General features: G+C 37.9%; 1 protein-coding gene across 4 annotated transcripts in view; it reads left to right on the top strand.

The window, feature by feature from the left end:
- The window catches only part of GRIK1 (glutamate ionotropic receptor kainate type subunit 1), a 429,993-nt gene that overhangs the window by 273,936 nt on the left and 143,095 nt on the right, over positions 1–12,962 (top strand). For all 4 annotated transcript variants that reach the window (XM_030806035.1, XM_030806037.1, XM_030806034.1 and 1 more), the window contains exon 4: positions 11,544–11,725. In XM_030806035.1, the coding sequence (XP_030661895.1) occupies positions 11,544–11,725 (182 nt within the window). The remainder of the gene's footprint in view (positions 1–11,543; positions 11,726–12,962) is intronic.

The following is a 12,962-nucleotide window of genomic DNA, read 5'->3' as shown; positions in this document are numbered from 1 at the left end:
ACCATCCTGGCTAACATGGTGAAACCTCGTCTCTACTAAAAATACCAGAAAAAAATTAGCCTGGCATGGTGGCGGGCGCCTGTAGTCCCAGCTACTCGGGAGGCTGAGGCAGGAGAATGGCGTGAACCCAGGAGGTGGAGCTTGCAGTGACCCGAGATCGCACCACTGCCCTCCAGCCTGGGCGACTGAGCAAAGACTCCATATCAAAAAAAAAAAAAAAAAAAAGTAATTGCGTTTTTGCTATTAAAAATAGTGGTAAAAACTGCAATTATTTTTGCACCAACCTAATAGCTGATATGTAAATGATAGATTAGATAGATAGATATATAAGTAAGTAGATGATAGATTAGATAGATGATTGGTAGATGATCAATTAGTTGATAGTGAATATAGTTGATAGATAGCTAAATAGATAAATGATAAATGGTAGATAGATGATGATAGATAGATAGATAGATAGATAGATAGATAGATAGATACATAGAGATGATAGATTCCCTTGTTTCATAGACATTTACTGCCAGACATTATCCTAAGTACTGGGGATAAACCACACACAAAAATATCTGACTTCATGGAATCCACAGTCTGTTTCTCTAATGAACAAAATATATAGTAAATATTTAGTATGATAGATAGTAGAAAATGTTACGAAGAAAAATAAAGCAGCAAACAGTATTCGAGAGACTGACAGTAGAGATGAGGTTTACAATTTTATGTGAGGATAACAGGGAAGTTCTCTAGAAAATAACGTTTGAATAAAAATTTAAAGAGGATAAAAAATCATGTAGATACCTGGGGGAGAGCATTTCAGACATCAGGCAGAGGGAACAGCCAGTGCAAAGGCCCTGCCAAAATAACTGTTTCCTGGTAGCACTGTGCTGAACCCCATCATTAAGTCTTCATATCATGGAGGATTTGCATATGTAAACAGCTAAAGGACAATATTTAATAATTTCAACTTTTGTTTTAGATTAAAGGGTACATATGGAGGTTGTTGCATGGGTTTATTGCATGATGTTGAGGTTTGGAGTACGAATGATCCTGTCACCCATGCAGTGAGTGAGCACAGGTACCAATAAGTACTTTTTCAGCCCTTGCCTGTCTCCTCTAGTAGTCCCCAGTGTCTATTGTTCCCATCTTTATGTCCATGTGTACCCAATGTTTAGCTTTCACTTATAAGTAAGATCATGGGTATTTGGTTTTCTGTTCCTGTGTTAATTCACTTAGGATAATGGCCTCTAGCTGCATCCATGTTGCTGCAAAGGACATGAGCTTATTCTTTTTTATGGCTGCATAGTATTCCGTGGTGTATATGTACCACATTTTCTTTTTCCGGTCCACCACTGATGGGCATCTAGGTTGATTCCATGCCTTTGCTATTGTGAATAGTGCTGTAATGAACGTGTGAGTGTGTGGGTTTTTTGGAAGAATGATTTTCTTTTGGATATATACCCAGTAACGGGATTCTGGGCCAAATGGCAGTCCTGTTTTAGGTTCTTTGAGAAATCTCCAAACTGCTTCCCACAGTGGCTGAACTAATTTAAATTCCCACCAACAGTATATAAGTGTTGCTTTTCACCACAGCCTCACCAACATCTGTGTCTTTTGACTTTTCAATAATAGCCATTGTGACTGGTGTGAGATGGTGTCTTGTGGTTTTCATCTGCATTTCTCTGATGATCTGTGATGATGAGCATTTTTCATATGTTCGTTGGCCACTTGTGTGTCTTCTTTTGAAAAGTGTCTGTTCACGTCTTTTGCCCACTTTTTAATGGGGTTATTTTTTTTTTGTTTGTTGATTTAAGTTCTTTATAGATTCTGAATATGAGACATTTGTTGGATGCATAGTTTGCACACATTTTCTCCCATTCTGTGGGTTGTCTGTTTACTCTGTTGATAATTTCTCTTGCTGTGTAGAAGCTCTTTAGTTTAATTGGGTCCCACTTGTCAATGTTTGTTTTTGTTGCAATTTCTCTTGAGAACTGAGTCATGACTTCTTTTCCAAAAACAATGTGCAGAATGGTATTCTTCCAGAATTTTTGTAGTTTGAGGTCTTACACTTAAATCTTTAATTCATCTTGAGTTAATTTTTGTATATGGTGAAAGATAGGGGTCCTGTTTTATTCTTCTACATATGGCTAGCAAGTTACCCCAGCATTATTTATTGAGTTGGGAGAAGGATAATACCTTGAATTCTTATTATAGACACCATTAAGCTAAATATTTAGACAAAAAAATATGTAAGCAAAAGAAAACAGGGTGCTTCAAATAGGAACTTTCCTGTTCTAAAATTTACCTATGGATAGGCCCACCTCCCAAAATTCACAACGACACCAGCCCTTACTTCATTATAAATATGTGGACATTGAGAACATTCATGTACAGAATACATGAGTAAGTCTGAAAGAACTAAAATGTTTAGGCTGCAAAGGAAAAACACAAGGACATAGAAGTTAATGGCTACTGAAGACTGAGTCTGAAGGGTGATGAAATAGAAGAAGCTTTAGCTAGTCCTCTGGGCTTTCATGGACAAAGTGGGTGAAGGAGTGAGGGAAGGAACTTTAGCATCACTGAAAGAATGAGCTTTTAATCACCAGATCTCTCAGGAGATGAATTGCATTTCTCTCCAAAATATTTAACACCCTGACCTGGAAGAGTTCAAGCCCAGCTTGGAACACCCTGTCATAGACAGGTCCTGATATAAGGATTCTTGCAGTACCCAAGAGGTTACCCTGGAAGGCACCTAAAGTTGTTCCCAACTTTGGATAAATTGCTTTTCTAAAACAAATTGCCACTGCACTGTCCCATCGTGATGCCACCCTGGTAGATCATAAGTTTCTTCACCTTCACTAATGCTGTCAGAGTCTGTCATTCCACAAATATTTACTGGATATGCTAATAAATATTGGTACCAGGCATTGTTCTAAGCATATGGAACACATTGGTGAATAAAACAGACAGAACCCACTGACTTCAAGGAACTTAGGTTCTATGGGAATAATAAACCATTTTTTCATTCTATATAAAATGATTATGATTGTTGAACGGTGGTGAGTCTGTGGAAGAAAGAAAAAGTAGAGCAGATTGAAGGGAATCTGGAAGCAAGAAATGTGGTTTGCAGAATTAAAGGTCATGTCACATTGCACAGATGAGGCTTGAGCAAAGGCTGCAAGGAGCTGAGGAAGTGAACCACGTACTGTGAGAGAGAAGACGGTTCTAGGCAGACAGAACAGCTAATGTCTCAGGTAAGAGTGTGCCTGGTACATCAGAGCAACAGCAAGGAGGCCAGGGTGGATGGATCAGAGTAAGAGGAGAGCGGAGATAGAAGAGACGGTCGGAGAGGAGGGCCTTGTAGGTCACAGAAGACTTTGTAAACCACTGGAAGAGCTTGTGCTCTGCCTGGAATGGGAAACCGTGGAAGAATTTTGAGCAGAGGGTGGATAAGATCAGAGTAACATTCTACAGTAGTCTCTACTCATCCTAAGGGGATACATTCCAAGATCTCCAGTGGATGCCTGAAACCACGGATAGTACTGAACCCTATATATGCTATATTTATTTTTTTATTTTATTTTATTTTTGAGGTGGAGTCTTGCTCTGTCATCCAAGCTGGAGTGCAGTGGTGCGATCTCGGCTCACTGCAACCTCCACCACCTATGTTCAAGCAATTATTCTCCCTCAGCCTCCCCAGTAGCTGAGATTACAGGCACTTGATTCCACGCCCGGCTAATTTTTGTATTTTTGGTAGAGACGGGGTTTCACTATGTTGGCCAGGCTGGTCCTGAACTCCTGACCTTGTGACCCACCTGCCTCAGCCTCCCAAAGTGCTGGGATTACAGGCATGAGCCACCACACCCAGCCTGCTATGTTTATTTCTATACATACATACCTAAGCACTTCTTCTGTATTTGTCTATATAGCACTTGTATGAATAATACCAGGATACAGTTTAATTTATAAGTTAGGCACAGTAAAAGACTAACAACAACAATGATGAAATGATTCACGTCCCTTGTGGACAGAGCAGGATGGTACAAGACTTCATCATGCTATTCAGAAGGGCATGCAATTGAAAACTTATGAATTGTTTATTTCTGGAATTTTCCATTTAATATTTTTACACCACGATTGACCATGGTTCGCTAAAACCATGGAAAGCAAAACCTCAGATAAGGAGCGCCTACTCTTGAAGAGTAGTAGGAGTAAAAGAATCACTGTACACTCTACAGAGGCAAAGGTAGAAACATGGCAACCTGCCAGATGGCTCCTATAGAAACCCAGGGAAGAGATGGAGGCAATACAGTAGAGGAGTAAGATACGCTCAGGTTCTGGAAACGTTTTTAATGTAGAGCTGGCGTAATATCTGAAAGGATATTTGAATGTGTTCCCCATTTGAAAGTTTTTATTATATATGATCATGTCCTCTTTCCTTTATCTCCATTTGTGTGGTGACATTGGGCTATGTTTGAATGATTGCTCAAACATTGTAGGGTCTTTGAGGGAACTGTACAAAAATCATCATGGATATTCTCAACTGCATGCATTTTATCTATTAGTTTCACTACTACTTTAGGATGTCTTTTTGAGTATCCAGCACAACCTTTGGGTCTGTATGACACTTATTTTGATTTAAGGAATTCAATGACCTAAGAAACTTGGGACATCTCAGGTTGCCTCAAGAGATTAACCTGTTTGGAAGATGGCAAGCATATTCCCTCCTATGGCAAACTCCTCTGAAATATCAAAGTTTGGCTCAGTGTTTCAATTAAATCAAATGTCAAGAAAAACACTTTGTATTCCTTAGACACAAGACAAATGCCATATGTTAAGTTTATTTTTAAATGGAGGATAAAAACAGGAAGACCATGTTCCAGTCTGAGAAAATATTGATGCCATGGTGTTGGTGAGGCAGGTTATGGTTTAATTCATACCTGTCGATTAAAGAATCAAAAATGAGCTCAAAATAATAATAATATCGTGAGGGAGCAGAGGTTAGGAAAGAAAGAAGAGAGAAATAAAAGATGGATCTTTTTGTCCTGAGCCAAAGGATGGAGTTGTTATTACCTAAAACAGGTTATAGGTGGAACTAGTTTGAGGAAATAAGAATGGTATCAGAAATTGAGTCATTAATATGTTAAGTTTGAGTTTCAGATATCTATTAGACATCTGAATAAGGGTAAGAATAGGCAGTTAATACATGAGTCTAGAGTCTAGAAAACGGGTCTGGGCTGGAGACACAAATTTGAGTGTCCTCAGCCTGTAGATAGGACGGGATGAGTACATCAAGGAAATGAGCACCAGACAGATGCCTCTAGCCCTGAATTTGTGACACATCAACCTTGAGAAGTTTATCTTTGTTTACCTTAAGTCATTTTTCTCAACACATCACAGCCATGAGATTTCTAAAATGCAGCCTGCAGTGAAGAGTTAGTTGTTAGTCATCACGTCAAATATAGTCTCCAAGCTTTACTGTAAGGATTAATTTGAAATGAGAATAGCATCCCCAACAGTGGCAGTGATTGAAAAAAAACAATCAACCCTGGGAGAAAACATACACGAAATGAAAATCACAATAATAACAATAACTAAATTGAGTGCTGACTATGTGCACTGTCCTAAATAGATGATTAACTCATTTAATGTGCTCAACCAGCCTGTGAGTAAGTGAAATATCTGCTCTTACAGCTGTATTTAAGTAATGACTTAGTTTTTAAAAACTCTATCATAGTTCCTTCCATTTTCCCATAGAAAACAGAAATAATATACTTACTCTTCCAGAACTAAGAATCTCGACAGAAGCCTAAAGTTTGGACTCAAAGAAAATCAACACTTTGGCATGAGTAGTCAAGCTAAAATGCAAGATGTGCTATACACAATCAGTGCCAAATAAGTGACTCTTTTCACCTTCTGTCATCACCACTCACACCACTGTGTCGTTATGACCACTTGTGATAACCAAAACTCTTCTGCTGTGTGCTCTCCCACCATTCCGCTGAAATAGCCCAACGATGGAACATTCTTTGCATTCAATATCAAAAAAAAGGATAAATTACAGTTTCTTTTTTTCTCTGTACTCACTTGTTTCTACCCTTCATATCTCCCACATCAGTTCTTTGACCAGATCCTTACTGAAATATTCAGAACTCTGCCCAGGAAACCAATCTTTAGATATTCCAGGCCAGGCATATTATTTTTAGCTACTGTTGAAACTTAACGAGAATTCAGCACCAACAAATACTGGTGGAGCTGAGTGCAATACACTTTCTTGAATACTTAGACTAGATTCTTCTATAAGCTCCTTTGTAACCAAGGTACACAATTTTTCTTTTGGGAAGACTCCCACTTGCCTTCTCTGTTGCACTTCTGAAAAACCCTATGTATGAAAATCTGCACTTTAAAAGCATTGTGTTTCCCCAGATAATTCGCTCACATACCCGTTTTCATTTTTTAGTTTTGATTTTTCCTCCGCTCTGGAGGATGCACAGATCCCCTTAAGAATCCTATTAGATTTGGGTATATTAATATACCCACAAGTTTATGAAATGCCATTTTGAATATTTCCAAGTTCAAATAGAGAAGAAATTAACATTTAAAATGTGCAACCTGATCTTTGGGTCCCAGTGGTTTATTACATTCATGTTTAACGCATCTAACTCACTGATGGTTTAACAAACAGGAAATTGGATTAAGACTCAAGAAAAGCTAGGTACTCTTCCTTTGAACTGAGACTCATTAAAGATAGCTAAAGCTATCCGGAAATGGATTGGACTGTGGTGTAAGGTAGAGAATTTCTCACACTGAGAGGTGTTCAGTGGCTGTGTAGAGGGGACTCATGCATCAAGAGGAGTTTGACCTGAAGGTCTCTTCCAATTCCTGCTATTTGTGACCCATTTTCAGGGCCGATCCAAACAATTAACCTCACCATGCCTCACTTTCCTCACTGTAAAATAGCACTGACACCTATTCACCTCAGAGGTATATTCTAAGGTTTATTTTGCTATTTATAAGGCATGGAGCAGACTTCATAAAAAGGGGCAATCTAAATAGCAAAGTTTGTTATTACTTAAAAGGAAGGCATAGGAAATTTTCAATGCTCACTGGAAATAGCAGAGGTTTTTTTTTTTTCCTCCTCCATATGCTCCACCTGTTGCCTGAGTTACCCAATGTGCATGCAAATCAGCATTTTTTTCTGTGTCACATCTGAGTGCACCGAGTAGACAGGCGGCCAAAGCAAGTGTTTAGAATTGGCCATTTGGATATTTTTGAAAGTTGTATCTATATGCAGAGCTTAGCTCAAATTCATGTGAAAAAAAAACAGCCTTCTTTCTGTAAAGCGCTTATTCAACCAAAGTTGCATTTCCAATTTCATTCTTGGGGATAGAAGTGGAAGAGGCTTTTATGATAAGATTTTATATCTGTATGTTTTGTCTTTTTATTTAGAAAGATTTGAACTCAGAGAAAAGTTGCAGGACTTGTACAATAAACTCCTGTACACCCTTCACCTAGATTCATCACTTATTATCATTTGGCCTCATTTGTTATAATGCTCTATCATTCTCTTAATATAGAAACACCTACAACAATAAAAATTATACTAAGTAGTAGCACCGTTGAACCATTTGAAAGTAAGCTGCAGACATCTTGACCTTTTTCCCCATAAATACATTAGCATGAATTTCCTAGGAAGGACCTTTCTCGTTATAACCACAGTAAGATTATCAAGTACAGGAAACTTAGCAATAACATAATAATGTTATCTAAATATATAGAAATATATATTTGCTAATATTATTATTGGCAAAATAATAATATATATTTGCTAGTTGTCCCGGGATCACTCATGGCATTCAGTTGTCAAGTCCCTTTCATCTCCTTTGATTCAGACAATTCAGCCTTCTTTTGCCACATACGACATTGACATTTTTAAAGAGTCCAGGTCAGTTTTATTGTTGAATGTCCCTCTATTGGGTTTGTCTGGCTCTCTCTTATCTATGTTTTATTTTTAAATTCTCTCCATCTCAGTGGGCCAGAAAAAAATTCACATTATCAGCATTACATGCACCTTCACCATTCACTGCAACTGGGGTTCTGGCAGGGTTGGGTCACTCCGTCAGGGCTGGCATCCACACGCAGGAGGATTAGCAAAGCTAGGTGTTGTGCCTAAATCAATGTCCTTTTTCTGAAGTAATTTGTTTAGCAAATGATTTTTAACTACTCATTACAAAGAAATGACTGATGGATTGCTGCAAAATGCAAATATAAGGGAAAGCTTCCTCTAAATTTTGTCTACTGTGCCTTTTGAATTGTAAATTCTCCATCATTTGCTAATGAAGGCAGAAAGGCTTTTATTAAGCAAACAATTGCTTCAGGAAGAGAAATATAAAACTCACTCCCTCCCTGTTCTTTGTTCTTCCCCCAGTTTCCGTCCCTAATCTTTAAATCTGCTGATCCTCCCCGTTTGTGAAGCCAGTTTACCTACATACTGGCAAAAGGAGAAAAATAGGAGTTTAACAGTAAGCTTTTTGTAAAAGATAAATTTATTCCAATTAGAAACTAGTCTTTTGGACTGAATTGTTCTCCTACTTCCTCTATTGGTATTAAAATATACCTTCTTTTATGAAACAACTGTAAAAGTTGATGGTCATATTTGGGGGTGTGTGTTTATTAACGGCCTCGTGTGCCAAATAAGGATTTAATATTGTGTGCTGGTCTAGAAATGTTCTTTCTCTGTTACTTATATAGCTCTTTATTAATATAGTTAATTAGTCAGTTAATTAGTTTTTCATTCAGCCAGTTGACAGAAATCCTGAAGTTGGGAGGGGCCACTGATTTGGAGGAAAGAGCCCTAAATTTGGTATCAGAAGGTGGATTTGGCCTTAATCCTGGGTTCTGCCACTTATTAGCTATACAAACTTGAGCAAGTTACTCCAGCCTCCAGCAGCCTTGGCTCATAATCTGTAAAATTAAGTGGTAATTGATGCCCCATCTACCTCAAGAGAGCTGACAGGATAAAATTATCCTACAGGCTGTGAGGACTTTGAGGCAGGTTGTGTTGTCTTGCACCCCCAGGGCTTAACATGAAGCTTGGCATCTAATGAGCATCCAGCAAATGTTTTCCCATAAAAATAAATGAAAGAAGTGAGAAAATGTATGTCAACTTTAAATCCTATAAATATGTAAGTCATCATGATAGAAAGATGTGACATTCTATTCAACATAGAAAAAGAGCAGTTCATTGCAGCACACAAAATGCACTTTTTAAATGTTTTCCCCATGTTATTTAGAGACCACATTAAACTGCCCCTTGTAGTCATGGCCATGAAAAAAAAAACCTATGTGATTGCAAAGCAGGTGGGTGGTAACAGAAAACAGGAGAGAAACTCAGGCAGCCTGGAGTCTCTATTTTTTCCCCATCTCATCAAACAGTCCTAAGCCATATCTGTTCCCTCAGCACCAACAACTTGTATTTATAAGGCAGGATGGTGACGTCAAAAGATTAAGTGTTGGATTCACAAACAGCAATTTTAATCCAGGATTCTTCTTAACTATCTTTGTAAGTTACTTAACTACTCTGGGCCCTGAATTCCTCATTTAAATAATAATAGTAATAATGGTTACATCGTAGGATTATTTCAAAGATTAACACATATTACAAATAACAAATATACGAACCCACGTTCTATATTTTCTTTCATTTTTAATGCTCCTCAGTAGTTCATGACGTGGCTTTGGAAGTCAGAAGACAAGCAGGTGATTATAAGTACCTGAGGGACTTCAGTTGACTGATTTGAAAAGGAGCAAGAATCCAGGAAGCCTATTATTCTAGCAATTCAATTTTTGTGTAAAAAGAGAAAAGGTTCATGTATTAGTCCATTTTCACATGGCTATAAAGAACTACTTGAGACTGAGTAATTTATAACGAAAAGAGGTTTAATTGACTCATACTTCCACATGGCTGGGGAGGCCTCAGGAAATTTACAATCATGGCAGAAGGTAAATGGGAAGGAAGAAATGTCATACATGTTGGCAGAAGAGAGAGAGAGAGCAAAGGGGGAAGTGCCACACTTTTAAACCATCAGATCTCATGAGAATTCACTCACTATCAGAAGAACAGCCTGGGGGATATCCGCCCTCATGATCCAATCACCTCCCACCAAGTTCCTCCCCTGACACATGGGGATTACAATTCGAGATAAGATTTGAGTGGGGACCCAGAGCCAAGCCATATCAGATAATGAGCACTAAATCTTGATAAGGTTCTACATCAGCCACCCTCCCATTCTACTACTCCTGCACATTTAACTCTGAAGTTCAATATCATTATAAATTTATTGTACATCAGAATCAAACCTAACTATGGTGGTAGAGAAACCCTTCCTCATTTGAGCCACACACACACACACAAACACACACACACACACACACAAATGTAACTTCTAGTAAAAAAAAAAAAATAGCTACATAAATAAGAAAAAGAAAAATATGAGTTTGACAGTGGCTGGAATCTATGCTGAATCTCGCACAGAGCATATCACAATTTTCATCTGAATACTCATGAAGCTTAATATTCCCTATTGATTACCTAAAGCTGACAAATCATGAAGGTACAGAACTGCATACTAAAAAAAAAAAAAAAAAAAAAAACCTCAATTTTTCAGTATGATGGAAGTTCTTGAATGAGAGCCAAGGTGCAGCATAGTGAGCACCTGCTAATATTAGGGAAAATACGAGGGAGCCTTTTATACAGCGGTTTTCCTTGTCCTAGTAAAGCATTTCTATTAGGAAACAGTACAGATCAGTACATCCACACCTGTGGCAAATCAAACATTCTCCATCAAGTTAGACATATATGTTTTGTTGCAATAACCAATAGAGAATTTTTTTTTAATTCTGTTTCTGCTTTTATGATCATAATTTCTAAAAATTCTGTGGTCTTTTTAAAAAATCAAGTAGGATTTTCCAATTTAACATTTAAATATATTAGCAAGAAAATGTAATGAGCATGAGCCATTTACAAATAGTTTATATGGCAGGAACTGAAAAATTATATAAAGCAACCAAACTAATTAGCTGGTTAAGAGTATGTTATATATAAATACTTAATAAAAGGCTTACAGAAGTTTATAGCCTTGACAAATCTCCATATTCTTTTGGCTTTGTAAGTGAGCAGGTGTGATCTATTTCATCGAACACTTTTGGAAACTTCAACCAACTTTTTGTTTACCAAGTTTTAGAGTTGCAGGCTTGATTTGTTAAAGATGGGAGGTGTTTGCTGAAAGCTGGAAAGGACAATTTCATTCTAAATAAATTTAAAATGCTCCTGGGAAAATTATGCTTCCAAGCCACACATACCCACCAAGGGAAAATAGTATAATCAACCACAGAAAGATGAGTGACAAATGGGAAGTCAGGAGTGTAACCTTTAGGAAGGTGACCACTGGGTATGTTTTGGAGTTGAAACGAGTTTAACTATAAATGGCAATAAACAATACTCTGTCGACAGAACAGTCTCTGTTGCATGATTGCATGTCATTTTCTAGGTCTAATTCGTCTACAAGAGCTCATCAAAGCTCCCTCCAGATATAATATTAAAATCAAAATCCGCCAGCTGCCCTCTGGGAATAAAGATGCCAAGCCTTTACTCAAGGAGATGAAGAAAGGCAAGGAGTTCTATGTGATATTTGATTGTTCACATGAAACAGCCGCTGAAATCCTTAAGCAGGTAAGAGGGCTAGGGAGGAGGTGGAGGTGTGGGATAAATGTTATTTTCTATTTTTCAAAAATGCCATCTAGTTTTCACTTAATGCAGCATAATAAAACAGCAGTCCAGTTTATGCTAAAGATTATAATTTTCAGAACCCTTTTAAACAGGCAAGGGGCTCAGAGAGTTCATGGGGCTTCATTGAAGCCATATGTGAGTGTTTAGTTGTAAATGTGTGTTTCTATGGGTGGACCAAGTGGTATGTGACTCCTACCAGCCGAAGATGAGAGGAGGACATCATTTTGAGGTGATTAAACATCTCTCTCTCTCTCTCTCTCTTATGTCTCTTGAAAAGACTGTGCCAGATTTCATTTCCACAATGCCTGACTTGTCCTAAATACATCTTCCTCATGGCAAGTCCTCTTTTGTCACACATGCAGGATTGCAAACACAATAAAAAAGGTATACAGGGACAGTTACAGAAAAGATGCCTCTTTCTTCTAATTTGTTGTAGACAATAAACTACTATGAATTAATCTCCACAGATAATGTGGGTGGAAATACTTGGTAAATTGTGAAACCCTATATAAATGAAGACATGAGTAATGTTCAAAAAAAAAGAATAATAACAATAGAATAATAATTTATGAGCACTTGGTCTTATGCTTAAGAAAGTACATTCATTGGGAAGCCAAGGCAGGCAGGATCACCTGAGGTTAGGAGTTTGAGACCAGCCTGACCAACATGGAGAAACCCCATCTCTACTACAAATACGAAATTAGCCGGGCATGGTGGTGCATGCCTGTAATTCCAGCTACTAGGGAGGCTGAGGCAGGAGAATCGCTTGAACCCAGGAGGCAGACGTTGCAGTGAGCCGAGATCATCACACCATTGCACTCCAGCCTGGGCAATAAGAGCAAAACTTCCTCTCAAAAAAAAAAAAAAAAAAGTAAATTCAGAATTAGAAGCAAATAAAGCATAGACTGGTGCTTCTCACCCCAGAGTGATTTTGCCCTCTGGAAACTTAGAGCAATGTCTGAAGACATTTTGGGGTGTCATATTTGGAACAGGGCACTCTACTGGCAACTAGTGGGTACTGCTAAACATCTTGTAATACACATCTGGAAAGGCTAGTGAGATGTTTAAAATAGAAGCATTAATAAAAGATCAGATGATTGAATTTGGGAGAAAGAAAAAATATCCAGGTTATATTTATGTGGTCTGCCGGCCATCTCTTTATATTTAAGTCGTTATTGTG

Source organism: Nomascus leucogenys, chromosome 25 (assembly GCF_006542625.1).
Source record: "Nomascus leucogenys isolate Asia chromosome 25, Asia_NLE_v1, whole genome shotgun sequence".
In the NCBI taxonomy this organism is placed as follows: Eukaryota; Metazoa; Chordata; class Mammalia; order Primates; family Hylobatidae; genus Nomascus; species Nomascus leucogenys.
This window is presented reverse-complemented; position numbering and strand designations above follow the sequence as displayed.